The sequence below is a fragment of the Barbus barbus genome, assembly GCF_936440315.1.
Source record: "Barbus barbus genome assembly, chromosome: 42".
NCBI classification, from domain to species: Eukaryota; Metazoa; Chordata; class Actinopteri; order Cypriniformes; family Cyprinidae; genus Barbus; species Barbus barbus.
Genome location: NC_136720.1, coordinates 11,467,563 through 11,480,156, shown reverse-complemented (window position 1 = coordinate 11,480,156; position 12,594 = coordinate 11,467,563). Strand labels below are relative to the sequence as shown.

General features: G+C 40.6%; 1 protein-coding gene across 5 annotated transcripts in view; it reads right to left on the bottom strand.

Moving 5' to 3' along the window:
• Positions 1-812: 812 nt before the first annotated feature.
• The window catches only part of LOC306861420 (liprin-alpha-2-like), a 46,951-nt gene continuing 35,169 nt past the window's right edge, over positions 813-12,594 (bottom strand). For 2 of the 5 annotated variants that reach the window (XM_079403660.1, XM_079403663.1), the window contains 8 exons: positions 11,254-11,286; positions 10,555-10,730; positions 10,309-10,406; positions 10,043-10,218; positions 9,177-9,245; positions 7,847-8,003; positions 2,074-2,154; positions 981-1,096 (listed from right to left, as the gene is read on the bottom strand). In XM_079403660.1, coding sequence (XP_079259786.1) covers positions 2,096-2,154; positions 7,847-8,003; positions 9,177-9,245; positions 10,043-10,218; positions 10,309-10,406; positions 10,555-10,730; positions 11,254-11,286 — 768 coding nt within the window. In that variant the 3' untranslated portion in view covers positions 981-1,096; positions 2,074-2,095. Of the gene's footprint in view, positions 1,097-2,073; positions 2,155-7,020; positions 8,004-9,176; positions 9,246-10,042; positions 10,219-10,308; positions 10,407-10,554; positions 10,731-11,253; positions 11,287-12,594 lie in introns of those variants that run through there. The other 3 variants (XM_079403659.1, XM_079403661.1, XM_079403662.1) reach the window with 2 other exon arrangements.

Below are 12,594 nucleotides of genomic sequence, written 5' to 3'. Positions count from 1 at the left end.
TGCTACTAACAATGGGAAACAATTGGCGTTTTACATTCTTTCTAACCAAACAATAAGAAATGCGCGTACACATGAGAGAATATCCAAATACTCGTGTTCTTCAATACGCCTTACCGTGAAGGATCGATTGGCGAACATTTTTGCAAACCCCCTAAAGTTATAAGCACGTGTTTGAACAGATTGCTCGATGAACGAATAAATGAATGTCAAGTGGATGAAAAATAGGTATTAAGGCTCCTGAAAGTATCAGTGCTGTAAGAATTGTTTTTCTGTAGTGTCTTTCAGGAGTGGTAGTTTCTCACAATTTAACGCAAAATGATATATTATCTTGTATTTAGTAGCTACTTGCTTTTCACGATCTAGTTTATGAATTTACGATGAACAGGTGATATTTTTCACAAGGTAGGCTAATATGTGAAAGGCTTGTGAATGCCATTTCACCAAATCCTACATGTTTGTGGACAAGTAGGTGCGTTTCTTTCAGGTTTATGTCAGACCCGCACCTGGAGCAGATGTATATACCAGGCTCTATAGAGGCACGAGCGAGTAACTGGCATGACGTAGACGCTGACGGGTACGTGTAGCTTTTGGTGGAGGTGCTTCCAATTGGCAGACTGCGACAGGCCTCAAAACGCATAACCGAATGCCTAAAAAATAACAGTATGTCCAAAGTATCTCTGGGGCGTAGGCAAAAAAGTTGAACAGCAGCATAGTTTAAGACCATGACGTTAAAGGACACAATGTGCACAAACTCTGAACGTGTGATCTTTTTATACAGATGTGTGTGTATGCATATATATTTATTTATATTTATGTATTTATATATAAAACAACTTTATTTATAGTGATTTACATTTGAACCTACACATCCCCTGTAGAAGAAATACACAGTACTTAAGCCGAAGGAGCCGTGTGGCGTGAAAGACAGAAGGAGCGAGAGAACGACGGCGCCTGCGGCGGACACCCAGGTCGATGCCTCGGCTGGTCTGGCACAGAGCAGACTCGACCCCCGCCTCCTTGCCCTGTGGCTTCTGTTGTTCTCTTGGCAGTGTGACTCGTTGGAATTGTTTGTTCAGGCCAACTTTAAGGTACGACTCTGAAAGAAGCGAAACAGAAGAGAAGATCGGATGATGTTGTAGAAGCGGCTGTGGCAGTTTATGTGTATATGAAACAGGCAAGGTTGGTAATTTAAAGTGAAAAGTTGTGGGATTAGTAGAAGGTAAGATGTGGTGATTAGTTGAGACGGTAAGCTTTTTGCTTGTAAGGGGATTTGATTGTTAGAATCTTTCAGTCTTTAGACCGTCTTGCTTTGCTACGACAAGGCAACATGTCAAGGCATAGCAAAATGTGCTTTTGCAAGTCACAGGTGTAAAACTGTCCCGTCATTGCACAGAGCACAACTGTTTATGTTGCATGATAGCACTTGCAACGGCCATCCATGGAGTTGGATTGTCAGGCTAGCTCTGTGAATGAGCCGTTGTGATACGCACACGTCCAATTGTGGATTTGTGCTATAGTTGGGTGGGAATGAAGGGTTTGTTTGAAGAACAGTGGCATTTTATGATAAAGGGGTTTGTTTCCCAATTGCACTAAGTATTGTGGTTAGCCAAAATTGGACAGTAGCAACTGTTCCCATTCCAAATTATTAGATAGTTTGATGGGTTGGATTGTTTTTTAATTTGTCATTCAAAGAACACCTCTAGGGTTTGTTTTCATTTCAGCAAACATAATACTCTTAATATGCAAGTGCAAGAGTGAGTGTAAGATGGGGTTTAAAAGTATTGTAGTTTGTAATGTACGTGTAAAGCTGTCTAGATGACTTGTAGCAGTGCGAGTAGTGTTGCAGGTGGATGAAGTTGTAGCTACATGTAATAAAAGCGTAATGGCAGTTGGCCTGCAGATGTGGCTCATCTGAAATGCTGTTGAGCAAATGTATTTGATTGAGTGAGGGACTTTAGTTCAATTAAAAAGTGTTGTTTATTGAAATAATTGCTTTGTTTTGAACAGAGGAGAGGTGCAGCGAACATACTAAGGCTGAAAAGGAGTTTAGTTAAGCACAGGTGTGAGACTCACAGCTTATAGTATTGATGTTCTCTCAGCAAGAGTAGGTCCTCACAGTGGAGCTGTCCAGACGCTGTACCGCCGATGGTCCAACTGCACGGAAACAACGATATGCAGCAAGTGAATCTTTTGGGAGTCATTTGTCTGTATATCCATCCATCCATTCATGTTAAAGTGGCTGTGGAGTTTTGTTAACGCAGTGAATGGAGTGATGTGTGTTTTCCTGATGTGTAAATCAGATGTTCAACATGGAACCATGTACTGAATGTACATTCCTCTAATTCAAGTAGACTGAAGAGGTGGGCAATAGTTTGATTTGTTAGGGTGGTGCAGTTGTTTTTTGAGTGTTGAGTCACTCTATTATGGCCTAGTTTCCTGGTTGCCTCTGTGTCTGTCTGTCTCTCTCTGTGTGTGTGAGAGTGAGGGAGAGATATGACATGCTTGCAAGTAGTTTGTTGGGTCCCTAAAAACTAAGTAGCTGTAGAAAAGGCTGCTTATGCCATGTAGGATGAATTGAGACAAATGGTTTGATTTGTGTAAGTAGGTATTTATTGTCTTGGAGTTAGTTTGAAATGAACAATATTCAATCCCAATGACTGCAAAGAATTATCTAGATCAGGGGTGTCCAAACTCGGTCCTGGAGGGCCTCCAGGACCGAGTTTGGACACCCCTGATCTAGATGATTGTGGAGAAGGTGAATCCCTCCCACATATTTGGATTTTGCATACAGGGTTTTCAGCATGCAGCAGAAACAAGTAGAGCACAATGTGGAAAACAATGAGACTGTTAGTAAGTCCGTCAGTGAGGTGTTTAAGCGGTTAATATCCACACACAGAATAGAGGAAGATCCAGCAACACTGGGGAAAGGTGTTAAAGGGCAACATGAATAAAACACTGCTCATCTGTATACATGAGATACATGGTGAGCTCACAATGATGAACGTACTGTTTGCCTGAACAGTGGGGCAAGAACAGTAGTAGTGAAGCAGTCGGTCACATGAGGCTAGCCGGATTGGTTGTTGTTAGAGAGGAGGCAGAGACGTTTGTGGTTGTGTAGGTGTCAAGGTTTTTAATTGGTAACGAGGAAAAGCTGTTGCTGAGTGTCACGTGACTGCGCGTAACTCGCGATTGGTCAAATGCAGAGAGGCGTCAGCTGCGGATGGCAGCGAAGGAGCTATGTAAGCAGACCTTTTCCCTGGAGCGGCAGCCATCGTGCGGCAGCTGTCGTGTGAAGACCGGCTTGTGTAAAGACCTGCTCGACCAGCAGACGACGAGAGCGGACGCGGCACAGTACCCTCTTGTTTTCTTCTTCCCTCAGCTTGCTCTTTGCTTTCACAGCTACTAACACCTTGACAACTTCATCTCGCTTTCAGGCCATGGAATCCTCCTGGTCTCCAGCAAGCTCCTTCATGCCAACACCTTTCAAGGTACTCTCACACAGCTTTTGGATTTCCACTCCACAACAACTGCTACATGGTGGCTGGCTTACACAAACCAACTTGCACAACAACTCAACCAAACCACTAATTAGCACAACCCAGCCAACCGCTAACTAGTTTACACCTGCGATACTGCTCACTAACTTTTCTTCTACCTTTCTGCCAGATCCTGCACTGTAAAACAAATTCCGTAAAATTTACGGTAAAAATACGGTAGCAACGTTTTAGGTTTTAACTTAAATTTACAGTTAAATACCGTAATTTCTTTAACTGATATAATCTTAATATACCAACCTTTTAAAGTACTGAAATCTGTTTTGTTCCTTTGAAATACACTGATATCCACCAAATGCAGGTGATGATGAGAAAGTCACATGATGAGCCAAAACTCGTCACAAGCAACTTTTAAACAATAGCATATTCAGAAGGTGCACAGTGTCATTCACACAAGCACTAAACACCATCATGGTGAGACTCATTAAACTGAAATATGCTATAAACATTAATTTAACAACATTAGATGTAACATACAACCCTAATAAACATAACTGATAAGAAGAAACAAGTTATTTCAAAGAAAAAACGTCAAATTCAAACAGAATTTGAAATGGAACGCAGGGAATTCTGGGAACGTCAGTTTACGTTTTTTCCCTGTATATTTTACAGGAACTTTCCGTTAACCATGTAACAGGTTTTTACCGTAGCTTTTTTTACAGTGTGGAAGCTTGCACTCAAGCGCACCAGCTAAACCCTGGACTTCCTCAGGGAACTCTGCTGACTCGCTCCCCTACTTCCCAGGGATTTCAATCGAGCCACATTTCCTGTCAAAAAGGCTGCCTCCAAACTAAATTACATGCTTAACCTGTGTATGATTTCTGAGATCTAAGCCAGCTAGACAATGCACAGCCCTCTGCATCATTCCAACCACTCCATTCAACAATCTCGGCACACATTTCTAACCGGTTTTCTCACGTCACCATCTTGACAACTACTACAGCCCATTCATCCACCCTTAAGCACCAACAAGACTATATCTGTCACTGGACAGACCAATCACAGGTCCCTCACCTTCCTAAGACAGAAACAAACACCACATCAATCAAGAAACAAAAACAACCACATCTCATATACATATATAGCACTGCCACTCCTCCATAAATCATTCCCACTAAATCTGCTCCATGCTACTGCAAGAACACAAATATAGCGACATACCATACTCCCATTCTCCAAAAACCAAGGTTACTTTACTTACGTCACCTCAACTACTTGACGCATCCATTCACCATCTGACTATGGGCCAACTCCCATAGAGTAAGAGTAAGCCCCCTGCCCCATGCTGTTACAACCTAATACTTGCACTACCACTTGGGCAGGTGCTCATGTCAAATACTTCACCCATATGGCCTGTCCTCCTCAACAGAAAAAAAACACAACACTAATACCAAACCAAGAACTTCACACAGTTATTCCAAAGTAATACACGTTCACTAACCTCATTCACAATAGAGGCATTATCCAGCAAACAAAAACAACAAAAAAACACTGCTTTCAATCAATACTACATATGGGGTCAAAGACCAAGACGACACACATTCCACCAGAGGACAGGCAGTTTCTTAACCCTGTTCAAGTGACACGCACCTTTTAGAAACTTGTATACAACTGGCCGTTCGCCTGTAAGATTTATCGCCACAACACAGAGAAACTCCAGCAAGATCTATCATCACAGGACAAACGCCTCTGCCCTCATCTCGCCACAAAACATCTACAAGACACAAAATCAACAACAGACAATGAAAGAGAACAAACAACATTCATTCACAGATTTGCGCCACACCATGGCCTGCAACCTTTTCCTACACATTTTAGTACCCTTTGAATGGAACACAAACTCTCTTCAACCTGGAATCACGGCACAGCATCCTCTTCTCAGGACACTTATGGGCAAATGCAATTGAAATCTACTGCTGTAGAAAAACACATTCGCTTTTTTTTTCTCAGGGGGACATAATGCACATTTGTTAATCTCACAACACATTGTTGATCAGGAATGCTAAGCAATGCTGTTGGTACCCAAGATTTACACACGTGGAGGAGAGGGATCATTTTCCTTAGCAACTGGATGGACTCGCATTGACACGCCGCTTCCCGGCCGGAAAGGATAGAAATGCAGTTAAAACTTAATTCCTCCTGTAAATACTACTTTGGAAAAATAGGCACATTCACAAACAAACACAAGAACAATAGCTATGTGTGACCGCTTCCCAAAAGTATCTTCAGTTCACAGACAGGACAATGAAATATGTTTTCCCCGCATTCAGTGACTCTCAGATGAGCACCAAATACTCACACTGACTGCAAATCCAGTACAAGCACATACCACAAATACCTAACCCATACTTTTAAATAGGCTGTTATTTGTAAATGCTACTGCTTCTGTTAGCTTTTAATATACGGTTATATCCTAATTAAAGACTTAATACAGTACGGCAACCACACGTTTAGCGCTTCTCATACCTTTGTGAAAAATATCTGTCTGTCTACAGAAACTGTATCATTGGATCAGTTCATTATTGGAGCTGAGTTAATGACCTGAATCAGAGAGAGAGATGCAGAGCAGGGGACGCGAGGAACAGGATTAAGAACCACTGCTTTAGAACACTGATTTTGAAACTTGTGAATCCATTTGAATCGTTAGAAGACAGAATCGCGATTAATGTATGAAAAGTTTTTCATGCACCCCTAGTTTTGACGGCATGGCAGCAACACTTCCTCTTTTCTAAAGCAGCACAGCAAGGCCTCGCCCCCTTCGTTGCATGTTCCCGGGAGCAGGGTTTGTGATGTCACGAACCCTGGAAGTAACTCATAGTCCCTACGAGCCGTTTTTTTGTAGCCATTAAAATTTTAAAAGACCATATATCCGTTTGCATTGAACTTTCAGCATCGTAACTTTGTAGATATTGTTCATGCTCAAACAGCAACATTACAAAAAAGTGAAATCGCAATCAAACACCCCTTTAAATCTTGCCATGTGAATTCCTGTCCCTGCTGTTCCTGTCCCTGCCCCTACTGTTTCCATAACCTACTGTATTTATTGCTGATACGCAATGACCACCATATTTCACCTCTCGATTCTGATGTCTGCAGAAGGCCAGAATGCTAATCGCTTGGCGTAAGGTCGCTCCAAATCTCTCTTTGCATCCACCTGCTGGTTATATCTGACAGTTAAGGGTGGGACAAACTGAGACCACTCAAGGGGGTACGAGTACACTGCACTGTAGAGATGGGGTCGGGAATGTCACACGGTTGGAGGCTCTGTCGTGTCTGACCTTGAAACCAGTCCAAATACATGTCGTCAGGACTGTCGTCCATCGTCTCATACAGGACTACCCAGCAGCAGTCCAGAAGAAAAAAACAACAGAAACACAGTCAACCAAGTGTGTCTGTGTGTGTGTATACAGTATATATGTGACCCTGGACCACAAAACCAGTCATAAGGGTTTTTTTTTTTTTCTTTGCAAAAATTAAGATTTATACATCATCTGAAAGTTGAATAAAAAAAAGCTTGATGTATGGTTTATTAGGATAGGACATTATTTGGCTGAGATATGGCTATTTGAAAATCTGGAATCTGAGGGTGCAAAAAAAAAATATCGAAATATTAAGAAAATCACCTTTAAAAATGTCCAAATTAAGTCCTTAGCAATGCATATCACTAATTAAAAATTAAGTTTTGATATTTACGGTAGGAAATTTACAAAATATCTTCATGGAACATGATCTCTACTTAATATCCTAATGATTTTTGGCATAAAAGAAAAATGTATAATTTTGACCCATACAATGAGGGAATTGCTGGCTATTGCTACAAATATACCCGTGCGACTTATGACTGGTTTTGTGGTCCAGTGTCACATATCTGCTACTTCTGTCTGATCCTCTTGTGGTGAAGTCTGTGTGTAACAGCTATATTTGGAATGATGTTACACCATGCTACTCGTACTATGTTTCACTTTTGAAAAGAAATTCTGTATAAAATACCCTCATTACATACTGTATTTGCCTAAATATTTATTAATGGGATAGGTCATCCAGTCTTCAATGTACAAAAGAGACATTTCTGAGCACGGTATATGCTCTTTTCCTATATTGGATTATCTACTCCACATTTTTTTTTTCCAAATCAGTATACGGTTTCTCATATTGCTTAAAAACATATCTAGTTAGCAGTAAACGCAATGCCGCTATCCCATCCCAAACACAGCTTGTGTCTCACACTGCTTTCAAACTCTTTGGACCGTGTTTGTGAATATCTGCTCTGAACGGTACTGTGCGCGTCTCACCCTCTGGTGGCAGTCTGCGTGAGTGTGCGGAGGTGGCAGTGAGGCGAAAGCCGGCGGGCAGGGTCTCTGCTGAGCCGGGCATCATGCTTATCCCGTGGATGTCTCGCCGAGGAAACTGCCTCCTCCACGACGGCCCTCGGAAGTCTTTCTCGTCGCACTATGGATGGTCCAGACGCAGATTTAGTCCAAAGTGCTTTTTGACATTAAATTGTCTTATTGCTGCAATTAATTACATAACACTACATACATGCCTTTAGCTTTGCTGTTTGATTGATGCTAGTTCTATATTAAAAAAAAGGAATAATTGAACTCTAACAAGCTTTCCCAAAAATGTTGGCTGTTCATGCTCAAAATAAAATAGGAAAGAAGAAAATGGTGTGTATATATATATAAATAAATAAATGTTATATAGTTTGTTAATAAATAAATGAATGAACAAACAGAAATAAAGGAGTGATGCTATAAACCACCAAAGCCATCCCACGAGTAACTCATAACTATCACCACCATAAAATCACTCACTGATTTTAACCTGACAGTCATGTTAGTTTTATTTTTTCACTGGATGGCCTATATACATCATGATAAATTCCCTTGGTTATTATCATGATGTATTATAACATATGGATTATGTACTGTAAGTGTACAGTTTTACTTGAATTTAAAAAGTGTTTGTATTTCATTATACTAACTATCATCAAAGACAAATTTATAAATAAATAAGATCTAAATGAAATTGAAACTTGTGTTGCACTTAAAGGCTACACTTTTACTGTTCCAGAACAAAAAATAATCATCCAACAGCCAAGGTTAAGGGCCTAATTCTCGTATTAACTTTTGCCTCAAACTCCTAATTTGCTGCTTATTAATAGTTAAAGTAGTTGTTAAGTTTAGGTATTGGGTAGGATTAGGGAAGTGCAGAATATGTGCTTTATAAGCACTAACAAACAGCCAATATTTTAATAATAGTAATAAACAACTATAGTTAATATTGAGAATTGGTCTCTATACTAAAGCGTTAGTGCCTTGTTAAAGACAAAACATTCTGATACAATTTTCACTCTAACCTTTTTTTACGCCAACTGACTAGTATGTCACAGTTTAGTAACAAGCAAATCTCTATTCAAATCAATTTTCAATTGAGCCTTCTTGAGTTTTGTGTGGGAGCAATTGACTGAAAACTGACCGTTCACAATCACTCGTTTTTGAAGTTCTGCTTCCTTCATGACACTGGCTACAGTATGTAGGCAGTGCGAGTCGCTTAACATTTGGAATGGAACCACTGTCGACTGTTCGGTTCTACACAAAACGTAAGAAACTAGTGATTCACCTCATCTAATCTTCTCTCCGTTCCCAGCGCCAGCAGATTGTTGTACTCTCTTTCCAGAATTTGTCTAGCCTGTAGAAAAGAATTCATTAATTCAGCATTAATACCTCCAAATGAACGGGTTACTGTAAAGTCCTTTTCACACCGAATGCAAAGATTTGGCATGAATGTTTGGCGCAATGATGCTTTTAAATCGAAACAACAGATTCCTATGGAGCTATTCACACCAGGCGCAGTCATTCGCAGCACAAAAAAAAAGTTTTATTTTTTTTTCATCATGTGTATCGATTCCCCCGATGATCTTTTATGATCTTTTTCATAACTGTAAAGGATGTTTATGAAAAATAATAAGCCGGTGTCGCGCTCAATCCATTATAAAACATACAAATAGTGCATGTCTGCCTATTATAAAATAAAAATCCACTTTAGAACTCAATTGGAAGTTATTATATCCACTCGATGATGGTTTAAAGTGGGTTTTAGGCAAAAAACAATCACAATTTTCAAATGTAGCTTAATGCTAATTGTAGCTCTATTTGTATTTTAAGATGTATTCTTGTAGGAATTATGGATTGTTTGTGTTTCTGGTCAGAAACAAACTTTATCTTAATTTAATGATGATGTATATATTGAGCAGCAGACCATATAAGAGATACAAATCTGAGGAAAAATGCATTGCTGGTTGGCGCCACCTAGCATGCAGGCGTGAATTAGCAGAAGGCGATGAATCGTTTCGCTACTGGTGTGAAATCACCCTTCGTCGGCGATTCACCTCGCTTTTTTCCTCATCACGCTTGGCGTGAAACCACCTTAACTGTAAAGAGTGTGTGTATGTGTGTGGAGGGACAGATGGCTGGATGGACATGTACCTGAGTGTTTTGGTTGGGGATCTGCAGCAGCAGGGCCAGGCTGCTGTAGTCAAAGTTGTCATCGAGCGCTACGAGTGCCCCGTGCACGCCGCTCTCTAACAGGATGTTGGCGTAGTCACGGAGACCGATGCTCTGGACCCAGCGAATCACACGCTCGTTAGTCCACACCAGCACATCTGCGTAAATATGCACGCGAAATCATAACATGTGTTTACGTTCATGGATTATCACAGCCCTAGGAGGGTTTCCAAGCAGCTTCGGCCTACCTCTTATCTCGTGCTGGCTGCTCTCTCTGCGTCTCTCCAGCTCCTTCCTGTCGTAGTTGAGCTTCTTCAGGCACATGATGCCATACTGAAGACTGGTTCTGTTGCAAATTTGATCATGTGTCAATTAGTACATTTTAATGATACATTCATATTACAATCAAGGCAAGTTAGGTCAAGATAGCGCAAATTTAATTAATCAAATCAAAAGAATTTATAGCAATGCTTGGAGACCAATGGACTACTGACCTGTGAAAGCTGTCCACCATTTTTAAATGCACTCGGAGGTCCTTCTTGGTGAGGTGGTCCAGCATGCGTGCGTCCACCAAACACTCCATGAAGTAGCTGCGGTACTGAGGTAGACCTAGACTGAGCAGCCACACGTTCCCGATCCACTCGTGGTTCATGTCCCCGTATGCCAATGTCTAAATGATATGTGCACAAACAATAATACTGTGAAACATTACTGCTGTTTAAAATAGCTGTTTGCCATTTTAATATATTAAATCTATTTTTAAACCAAATTCTTTCCTGGGATGGCAAAGCTGAATTTCCAGGAGCCATTACTCTAAACTTCAATGTCACACCATCCTTCAAATATCGTGCTAATTTTGTGCTCATTTATTATTTGAACCACTGATGTCACGTGGACTATTTTAACGATGTCCTTAATACCTTTCTGGACCTTAAATGTGGTAGTTGCATTGCTGTCTATGCAGGGTCAGAAAGCTCTCGGATTTCATCAAAAATATCTTAATTTGTGCTCCAAAAATGAACAAATGTCTTACAGGTTTGGAATTAATGAGGTGAGTAATTAATGACCGAATTTTAACAAGTGAAATGGATAAGTGTATGTTATAGCTTTTTAAAGTTTGTTATATAGTTTGTTAATGCGTGTTTTCTGTTAGAAATGAGTAGTGTAGCTCTGTGTGGATTTTACACTCTCACCTGTGACCAGCTCCCCTCCTCTGACTGAGATTTCTATGGAAGCACAAGAAAGTGAGTGCACCTTAAAAATGTTACGCTATATGTACATTTGTTAACTTTTCAAAGCACGCACGTTGCACATGATCACCTTATTGTACATGCATCCATTTAAATGTTATTAAACGTGTAACGCAACAGCTCACAGTGGATGAAAAAATCTAAGAAACTAGTGCTTGACTTCAACTAATAATCTACATGCAAACACAATACATCACACACAAACTACATCACATACATGACATGCGGTCATCTTTGGTGTACTTGTACTTTCCGTTGCACGCTCGTGTTCCTAGTGATCGTTATGCTGATGAGGGTGAACCGTGATGATTGTATGAGGCCATGATGAGGCTCAATGGAGAATAACAAGGCTGCTTTTATTCTCTTTTGACTGAATGCATTTGATTTGAATGTGAGAACTTTACATCTGTTCGGCCTCGCTTTTTTCAGAGCTGTTCAATGGGAAATTAGGACCTCTATCACTGCTGGTTCACCCATCTAATGGTCATAGCAATGGATGTAACAGAAGCACATATGAGTCGATTATTGAAGCTCAAATATATTCAGTCAAGAATTAATGAAATCTTCCTCTGCCCAGTTAGGGACACAGTCGACATGAAACCGCATTCATGACTCACTTTACTTCCATAAATTCATATTTGAGGAGGCATTTGGATAGTCAATAACATATATTCCAACTTTAACTTTTATTTTGTTCTTGTTATTTGCCATTACTGTTGTATCCTCTAACAGATAAAAGAATCGTTTCAGAACAGAAGCCGCTTCAATTGTGCACGGTAACATCAGGATCATGTCCTAATAAAGTAAATGAGGGTGATTTCAATTTCATGTCGACTTTCACGCTCCATCCTGATTCTGTGAAAGCAAAAAGGGTCAGTAAGAGTAAGCAAAGGATTATGTGGGAAAAAAACAACCCTAGTTTGGTTAGAGTTAAAAAGAATGAAGTGACTGACCGTTTTGGAGGGGGCGGCAAGGGTCTCCATTTCCTCATGGGTTACCCACACATTACCCGACGGCTATGTGGGTGGCCCCAGAGATGAATCCGACAGGAAGGGCAAGCAGTGTTAAAGAAGAAGAGCAGCAGCACTGTAAGCCAATAGTGTTACAGCATCACAGTCAGATCATTAGCAAGGCCCGCCCACAGAGTCAAAGGCCTGAGACAAACACGCATACAGAGAGCACACTGAATGCACATCAGGGGAGATGAAAGTTGCGTCCCAAATGACGCACTTATACACCATGTACTTATGCACTCAACTGTGTAGTGTATGAAATTTATAAGGT